Source organism: Branchiostoma belcheri, unplaced genomic scaffold (assembly GCF_001625305.1).
Source record: "Branchiostoma belcheri isolate BF01 breed outbred unplaced genomic scaffold, Haploidv18h27 scaffold203, whole genome shotgun sequence".
NCBI lineage: Eukaryota > Metazoa > Chordata > Leptocardii > Amphioxiformes > Branchiostomatidae > Branchiostoma > Branchiostoma belcheri.
Window position 1 is genome coordinate 224,633 of NW_017803525.1, and position 10,194 is coordinate 234,826.

At 42.0% G+C, this 10,194-nt stretch overlaps 1 protein-coding gene across 1 annotated transcript; it reads right to left on the minus strand.

The window, feature by feature from the left end:
- Window positions 1-7,467: 7,467 nt before the first annotated feature.
- LOC109469446 lies at window positions 7,468-9,816 on the minus strand. The gene is made up of 2 exons (XM_019767964.1): window positions 9,808-9,816; window positions 7,468-8,463 (listed from the first exon to the last, which is right to left on the minus strand). The coding sequence occupies exons 1-2, from the start codon at window positions 9,814-9,816 to the stop codon at window positions 7,468-7,470; spliced, it is 1,005 nt and encodes a 334-aa protein (XP_019623523.1).
- Window positions 9,817-10,194: the final 378 nt, after the last annotated feature.

A 10,194-nucleotide genomic window follows, 5' to 3' on the forward strand; every position in this document is an offset into this window, starting at 1 on the left:
ATCGAGAAAGATACGCATACGCCATCATCTATATCACTATTAACATAGATGGTACAATCTCCAGTACATCAGGACCAAACTGAATATCTAGAAACCACCAAAAAGCAATGTGAGAGAAAAGCAGCAGGACAAAAAAAAATGAGATTATCTATCTATCTATTAATAAATTATTAGAGTCCTGGCTAATCTCGACCGTAAAGAGATGCAATGTATAACAACATTATCCTTGGACTAAAACTGTCAATTATGTACCTGACATGATGTTAGGTCAAGACACTGTATGGAGAGGTCCACTACTGCCGAAGTGCTATCTCGTTCTTATCAACTTTGTGCTCTCTCTACACTCCTAATTGATAGGGCTTTTGGTATGTACTTTATTCATAAACCAGTCATGGGCATCAATTATTTAGGAAACACCGGCTTTCAAATGAAATAGCAAGGTTGAGTCATGATTTGATTGAATCATTGAAATGGCACTGGCAAATGACTATTTCGAAAAAAATACTAATATATGTACTCTGCCGAGTAGCTTGCTCAGTGAAACTGTAAAGAGAACTATGGTTAGATGATGGACTGCGTATTTAGCTACAATAACACGATATGTTATTCTCTCATGAAACAATGTTTAACAATCGCAGCCAATATATTCACGGCGGTCGGTTGCTAGGCTAAAAGTCGCATTACTAGGGAGGTATCGGGTTACAGAACGTGTTCGAACGTGGCCGCGCGGGAGTCCCAGGCCGGCCCGGGGGCAACGGGTAAAATTTGAAAATAAACAAAAGTAATTGGAGAGTAAATACTCGTCAAAATAAAATGTAATAAGTGATTTTGTTTACCTCAAATGTTATTCTTGCACTGCCTTTGCTCCACTTTGTGTACATTTGCTTCCAAATGAGATCAATTTCGGATTTCAAAAAGGGTTCACGAGAACCAAACAACTGATTTTAAGAGGCCCCGAAAATTAAAAATAAGGTTAGATTTTTGGATTTTTAGAAATATTACAGTAAATTCAAACTTTCTGTCTTAGGATTTTTTAATTTTTTAACTAAAACTCGACTTACAGTCAAAAGAAGAGCTAAAAACGCAGTGTTTTAACTTTAAATACCGATAATTCATAATCGCGGCCATATTTAAAAAATCCCTAAGACAGAAATCTGCGGAAATCGTTCCTCTTCCAAACAAGCCCTCAATGAGGTAATTTGAGCGATTTTGGCGAGTGGTTAAAATACCATGTTTGCACGCGTGCTATGACACTTGGATATGGGGACCTCGATTTTATAACAGCGTCAACAAGAATTCTGACCTTCAAGGTCACCCACGATGACGGCAGTAGCTTCGTTACATGTTACATATCCACAATAAAATCACGGCATAGATGTAATGTTTTGAAAACGGTTCATATTTGTGGAAAGGTGGATTTTTCCTGTTCCGTGGTTTCTAAGTAAAAAAGGGCTTGAAGTAGCCGGTTGTAGCGGCTTTACTGTAAATGACCGCGGGTAACCCCAGATCGAACGCCCGCTCTATTCGAATGACGTCATATCGAACAAGATTCGCGGGTTCGGGGGATTCGATCTCCATAGTAGCGGAGTGGGACTTTTGGGCCCAAATCTGACCATCGTGGTTCTTGGGCCAAAGGAACAATGCGACAAGGATTCATTGAATTGGGTCAGTTCTCTTCATTCAAAACCCCTTTTTCTAATCGAATTGTTCAAAACTCAGTTTAGAGATGGGTTTTGAACGAAGAGAAACTGGTTTTGAACGAGGAGAACTGACCCAATGAAGCCTTATTGCATTGTTCCTATGGTCCATCGTACAGACAGAAGCCTTGTCGCATTGTTCCTATGGTCCTTCGTACAGAAGCCTTATCGCATTGTTCCTATGGTCCTTCGTACAGAAGCCTTGTCGTATTGTTCCTTTGCTCCTTTGTACGGTCGACCCATACCACCATGGTCATTTCCATCTCTAAGCCGGAGGCCTTGCGGATATATTAAGATATTGAGTGTTTGTGCAGCTGGCATTCGAATTGCAAATACTATACATTCAAGTAGCCTGGGTGTCGTTCTAGTAAGTTTACTTGGATTCCCATGTGTACCCTTAGCAACGGAGACAGGGGGTGAGGGCAAGAGACCCTGGTAAAAAAGTATGATGTTACCCAGCCTAGAATACATGTCTAGTAACTAGAGAACTATTGGGTTTTATGGAACTTTGTGGTAGGCTGGTGTTCGTTAAACATTATTTCAATTTTTGGTTATTGCAGGTTTAAAAGTTGTTTGAATCTTTCCTTGCTAATACTACTAATTGTAACGTTAAACAGTTGTGACTCGATGTTTGTCTTTCACAAGATTTCTATACTTAACTTTGGGAACTTTGGCAGCAGAATTTTGACAGTGCTTTTCCCGCAACAAAATGTTAATGATCGCTGTTACTATATAATCTTTTGGGAGGAAAATTGAAACGGAGACGATTGCTTTTATTAAAATTGTACCATCACAAAAATTGCGTTAGTAAGCTGTGCTATTAGGAAAAAATTAGCATATAACCGGAACTTGTGAGAGTATTTTGTTGTGAAAACATGTTAAAATGTTGCATTGGTTAGCATAAAAGGTCACCAACAACAAGTCTTCGAATGAAAGTTCATCTGTGTTGGTAGAATCCATAGTTAAAGAGTTTGACTTGTTCCAACACAAAACTACTCAAGACTAGATTTTTGGAACACAGGCGCCCTAGTTCAAACACATCGGAAGTGTCGCAACACATACACATCGAGTCCCCCGGACATACAGTTACATTGGACAAGGTGCGCATTCTAGATACGGAGCAGGATTACTTTGTGAGAGGCGTGAAGGAGGCAGTTTACATCAGGGCCCACCAACCCCCTCTGAACCGCGATGGTGGGAGATACCGTCTTCCCGCCACTTTTGATGCACTCCTGACGTCATCACGTTTCCGACTTCCGGGAAGTCAGCGATTGCATCACAAATCTGACGAAGGTTGACGGGATCAGCCGACTGAATTTATGGTGAGTTCCCTTTTTGTGTTGGAACAAGTCAAACTCTTTAACTATAAACAACAAGTCTTAGAATAATTCAATGCTTTCTTAATGAAATTGTACCATCACAACAATTATGTCTATTTAAGCAATGACTTTATTAAGCGACAAGTATTACAATTAAGGACCTTGCGTTGACAAAACAGCTTTTCAACAATTACACTTCGTTTTTTTTTTAGAAATTGCACCATCCAAAAAAAAACTTTTTAATTGTATTATTACGAGGCTACTGGTGAATAAAAAAACTTTAACAGCTGTTTAACACATTACATTGGTTAGCATTAATAAGTCACTAACAAGAGGAATACTCAAAGAAATTGCACCATCACAAAATTAAGTTTTCCATCTGTAGCTTTAATAAGAGGCGAGCAATACAAGTAAGGACCTCGTGATGATACAACAACTGTTTAACAATTACATATTGTTGGGTTACTCCCAGTGTTTTTTTAGAAATTTTATCACAAAGATGAAGCGTTTTGTAGCTGTGCTACTTAGAAGCTATAAACATGTAGTCACAACATGTGAGAATTGTTTGACGAGAAAACAAATGTTTCACAATTTACACTGGCTAGCATTGGGACTGCTCTAACAAGACGTATGTTGTCGTGCTTTTAAGGAAATTATACCATCACAACAAATATGTTTTTAAGCTGTGGTCTTGATAAACGATAAGCATGGTATTACAAGAATTACGATGAAAAAACAACTGTTTAACAGCCATATATTGCTTAGCATTAGTGATTTACTTCACATCAAAGATATTTTATAATATATTTTTAAGCTGCACCATTAATAAAATTTACAACACAACGCAATTGTTCTGATTGCCTTGAGGCCATTTTTCGTCTGAAATATATCTACTTACTAGATAATTGAGGTTCTAACACCAAGGTATAGGAGGGGCGTCAAACTCATGGCTGATGATGATGTCAACCACTCGTCTCATTCCAAACACGCTCATAAATACAAGAAACTGCGGCCGACCTGTAACAGTCCAAAGTTGCATAGAAAGCCAGACCCATCCCTGCGTGGAACAACCTCTCTGCGTATGTAGTGAACAGTCCCCCCGCTGGACTCCTTCAGGAGCAGGCTGTATCTCGTCTGTAGCCCACACGGTGCATCTCCCCTCGTCTGCGTGATGTCCCGACAAGGTTATTTCGAACACAGTAGAGTTATAGAATTCCCCTACTTATACAAATTAGAAATTAATTATACAAATTAAATACATAACAATAAACAATCATAGAACAGTTCGCAAGGAGCCACTAACTTTAAATGCATACCTGGCATTAGGTTTCGTCCATGTTTTTAACATTTTTAATGCTTTAACAATAGATTAAAGAGGTCCCACCATATCAAATCAGGCGTTTTGATCTTATGTCGCTGGTACCTTCGACTTTTTTCATGCTCTTTGTTTTGGGAAAAATGTTAACTCCCATCGAGATTCGAACTCGGGTCTTTGGATTCAATGTCAAACATGATCACCACTACACTTTTTTATTTACAGAATATTTTTTTACAGAATATCGACAACGAAGACGAGGACGCACCTTAGAGGCCGTCGAAGCAAGTCCAGACCGGAAGTGGTCATCAATAAATGAGCTCACACGATGGTCAAATTTGGGCCCAAATATTCCAACCTTTTAATCGAACCGAATCATGTTCGATATGACGTCATTCGAATCGAATCGTGTTCGATATGACGCGTTAATCGAACCGAACGTTCGTTCGATCCGGGGTCACCTGCGGTCGCATACCGTAAACCCGCGGCTTCAAGCCCGTTTTTACACGGGTACCACCTAACAGTTAAAAATCAGCCTTTTTACAAATATGAACCAATTTCGGGACAGTACATCTATGCCCTGTTTTATAGTTGCTATGTAACATGTAACGAAGCTACTGCCGTCATCGTGTGTGACCTTGACGATCGCAATTGTTGTTTACGGGGATATAAGTTACCCCCTGCACTTACTCACACGGCCTGACATGCTTGCAAACATGGTATTTAAACCGCAACAAAGTAAATTCAATTTACCACAGAAACGTTTTAAATTGTAGGCAAGGCACAAATCTCGATCTGTGTCGGACGGATTTTTTAAAGATGGCGGCATTCTGGAATTATCGGTCTTGGAAGTTGAAAAACTGCCTTTTTTGGCGAATTTTTAGGTCTTAGCAACACTTTAACTTTGAAATAAAGAAAACTGTCCGACTCAAATCTTAATTTTGTTATACTGTTCTCTAAAATGCAAAAATGTGGGATTTTCTTGAAGATTTGGGGTCGGTTTAAATCAGTTGTTTGGTTATTGACGTCGCTTGTTCTAGAATAAGCATTTGACGCGTTGAGAGTGATTTCACACACATTTAAGCGTTGTAATAAAAACAACATCATATGAGGTACATGCCGTGCTGATTTTACCACATTTGGACAAGGTAGTCCCCATGAAACTGTTAATTATTGCTTAACAAAATGTTTACCGTTGAGACTGGCCCCACGGAAGCCGCGCGTGGAACCCCGGTAACCTGATACCCCTCCGTAGAATTGGAAACTTTACCCTAAAAATTGACCGCCGTGTCAAAGACCACCAGACTGCCTGCTTCACAGTTTAACTACGTCATATCCGTCAAATTCGAACGCGTTCTGAACGTCATTTCGATGTGCGTTCGATGCATTCGATCGAATGTGTATGTGCCTTTACGTCATCAAAACTTGTTGGAAATATGACGTATGTGACGTACGCCATTCTATGACGCAAGCATTTTCGTGTTCTGCGACCTTGTCTATTCCAAAGTTGACAGTGTAATATGTTCTATCGATATCGCGATTCATTATTGCATGTCACCGGATATTAGAGCATATCTAACAATTCAACGGATTGAAATAAAAAAAAAATGGGCTCCCGAAGCAGTGTGTGTATCTTTTGAACATGGAACATTTCTGTACAAATACACTTCTTCATGCCTTCAACACTATATATCTAGGTCTCCGACGTCACATGCACGTTTTTGGACCGATCTTTTTTCATTAGAAGCTCAAATCGGCTGCATGCCGTTTTTTATTGTGGTCATGAGGGAAGAGCTAGAGATCAGATAGTTAGCATCATTCAAAGGCCTTTTGAATCCATTCAATCCAACTTTCCCAATAAAAATTAAAGAGTCTTTTCAGGAATTGACAAATCAATATTCAGAAATGCCATATCAACATCAGACATTTTGATCTTGTGTCGCTGGTATGTTATAAATTTCAATTTCAATTTCAATTTTCAATTTTATTAAGAACAGTCTACATAGCAGGGGTACGTAGTACTCCTGAATTGTGTGGACTTTACATAAGTATAGAAATGCACAAGACAATTACATACAAAAGTGGGACATGAAACACTAGAACACTAGGTCTGCGTTTGGCTATTGTACAATCTGATTGTGCAGTGGAGGAACGAGTTGTACAGTCTGTTAGTCCGTGCCTTGGGCACCGTGATTCCCCCAGAGTTCCTCAAACACCTCCCTGTGCTGTCCGACCTGGCTCCCGGTACCAAATCGTGTAGAGGGTGGTCAGGGCTGAGCATGCGCTTGAACAGCTTGACAGCCGCAAGTTCCCGTCTTTCTCGGAGTGTAGGGAGGTCGGGAACATTCCTCCTTCCCCCCAGAGAGATGATCTTCAAGGCTCTCCTCTGCACTCTCTCGAGAGACAGTTCCTGTTTCTTGCTACAACCCACTAGGAGCACGTGGCCGTACTCCAGCACAGGCCTAACAAGGGCTGTGTACAACTGGATGAGGTCAGAGACACTCATTCCTTGTTTGGTAAGTAGTCTAAGGAAGTGTAGCCTCCGTGAGGCTTTCGTCACCATCGAGTTGACCTGCTCGTCAAAGGTAAGACCTTTATCTAAGATAAAACCTAGACCTTTTGCTGAGTCAACGACTGGCACTGGTTCTCCCCCAAGAGTCAATGTAGGTGGCACGGGAACACTTCTGCAAAAGCAGATCTGGAGCAGTTGGCTCTTCTTGCCATTCAAAGTCATCTTCTGTTCACAAGCCCAAGAGTCAAGGTTGGATGACTCCTCCTCAACTGACCTATCGTCGTTCGCCTTAAGTGCCAAGATGGTTCTCGACAAAGTGATGTCATCCGCGTAACCGACGTTCATGGTGTCTGGGTGGACTGTTCTACGGGTACTCATGAACAGCAGAAACAAGTACGGGGAAATAACTCCGCCTTGGGGTACACCGGATGTCAAAGTGCGCCAGGAGCTCGTTTCCCCAGAAGCCACTACTCTCTGCTGTCTGTCTGTCAAGTAGTTATGAATCCAAGCCACCATTCTGGAGCCGACCTGGAGGTCGATCACAGCCTGGAGGAGCAGAGCATGGTCCACGCGGTCGAACGCTTTGCTCATGTCCGCAAATACCGCACGTATCACGGTTGGCTTTCAGGAGTCCAATGCAGTCAACCAGGTGTGCACCATGCGCACTAGGGCGATTGTTGTTGACGACCCCTGCATGTACGCGTATTGGTCCTTGATGACTGTACGTAATGAGGGAAGCAGCCTTTTCAGGACACACTTCTCTAACAGTTTTGCAAGGACTGACAGAAGTGACACCGGTCTCATGTTGGAAACGTCCGAAGAACCAGCAGACTTGGGCACTGGGACGACATTTGCGGACTTCCAGATTACTGGTACTGTGCCCTCACTGTAAGAGGCATTGAACACATGTGTGATTACTGGTGCCAGGTCCTCAGCGAATTCCTTCAGAACCCAATTGGGGAGATTATCTGGCCCGCACGACTTCCTGGTGTTAATGGCTTTCAGGAGAACCTTGACTTCCCCAATGGTGCACAGGTCCGGGCCTGGTGCAGTGAGAGGGAGTGGGAACATGTGTAGACACTGGCTTTGACACCAGGCCTCTGCAAAATGTTGACTGATCTTCTCAGCTGCCTGACCATCCCCTTGCTCATGTGTGGTAACCCGTGTGCTCGTCGCATGTGATCTTCCCAGTTCTTTGTTAATGCATGACCACCATTTGTGAGGGCTCTCGCTCTTGAGGTGTTGTATGTGGTTACGGTAATGCCAGTTCTTGGCTTGTCTGACCACAGTCTTTGCCCTGTTTCTGAGACTCCTCCACAAAGGTGACTTTCCGTGTCGCTTGAACTCAGCTTGCCTGCTTGCAATGACGCTATGTACCCTTTGAGTAATCCAGATCTTATCATTTGTCAGTACAGTCTTAATCCTGACAGGGAAGTGAGAGTCCACAAGGGACATGAGTATAGAGTAGAACATAGCAACCTTCTCGTCCACAGAGCTAGACTCAAACACCGCAGACCAGTTCTGAGTGGCTAGGGCCACACCAAAGTCCGTCTTCTTGGAGTATTTGATCACACGACGGGGGAGTTTTACAGATGACTGCTTTGCCACTTGCACTCCAGACTGAAGTAGGACACAAGCATGGTCACTGTTCCCAATAGGTGGGATGATTCGCGGTTCGGAGTAGTGTTGAGCAAGGTTAATTAAAATAATGTCCAGGGTAGCTGAGCCCCTCGTTGGCTGTTTGACTATCTGCTTTAGTGCGGGGTATGCCGCCACTAACGGCCGCAGAGGAAGACCATTGAAATCCCCACACAGCAGAATGCCAGCTTGGGGTTGACGACTACATATATGATCGAGTGTAGTGATGAGGTGATTAGTCAACTCTTTAATCCCATCCGTGTTGTTTCTACTCGGAGGATGGTACACTACCCCCAGAATGAGCACTGGAACAGTTCTAGGGAGCCAATGAGGACGTAGTTGAACCCACATCACTTCAAGTTCATTACATTCAAGATCTAGAAGCCTACGAGCAGGGATGTCTTCTAAGACGAATGTTGCCAGACCACCCCCTCTCTGTCCCTGCCTATCCCTTCTGAACATTTGGAAACCAGACAAAGATCTTTATGCTTTTTTTAACAATTGGTTAAAAATGGCCTACAGTATCAAATTAGGCGTTTTGATCTTCTGCCCCTTGTATTTTTTTCAACATTTTTAATTTTCACGAATGATGAATATGAAAAAAGAGAGGCCTACACTGTTCTCTCCAACCAGAGGTTTAAGGTTTTGGCTTATTTTTGGCGTGTTTTGGGGCTTTTATCGGGCTTTTTTTTTGCACTGTTTTTTTTACGCTAACCCAAATGCAGACACTCACCCCTGGTCGGGGCTACCCTTTCAAAAGCTGGGTTAGGTTAGCGTAAAAAAACAGTAAAGAAAGGAAATTCCAATAAAAATTTTGGTACCTTCTGGCATAATGAGGCATTTACCGACAGGCATAACATCGAATAAAACAAAGAAAATGATTTTTCACATCAAACTTTATTCAGACAGTATGATATAATACATGTAAGATTGACATGCAGACACAAACAACTCTGTTGGTGTAAGGCGTCCCACAGGCTACCCCAGGAAAGATCTCATTTTAATATGATAATAAGCTACTGTAATATTGTAATGAGCTAACTCCAGCCTGGATATGCAAAAGTTTGAGTGATAACCCACTGCCTCTGCCCCGCCTACCGTTTCGCATTTGATTAGCGCGCTAATTCCATCCTGTGGAGCCTCTCTTCTGTTACCAATAGGCTGATCAAGAGTAGAACTCATGTCGGCTTGCATAATCAAACAAAACAACTATTTATCGCTCCTTGCTGTAACTTTGATCTAAATCTGGCCCCATAACACCCAGAAGCTATATATGTAAGTTACCTCCAGCATGACGTACACCTAGAAGCTATATATGTAAGTTACCTCCAGCATGACGTACACCCAGAAGCTATATATGTAAGTTACCTCCAGTATGACGTACACCCAGAAGCTATATATGTAAGTTACCTCCAGTATGACGTACACCCAGAAGCTATATATGTAAGTTACCTCCAGTATGACGTACATCCTACGAAGGATCCTTTTAGGAAGGGTCATAACTCGGCTGATTTATGGCATTTTTCCGAAAGGACCTGAAAAATCAGTACACTGGCACCGTGGTACGCCTTACACCAACTGAGAACTTTAAGTAGCCTAACTTGATACATATGATAATACTATTATACATCATCTATCCCCTCTGTTTCTTTATTTTTATCGCACATCTATCTTTATTCAGTATACTAATTCATCTAACAATAAATGAGTAGA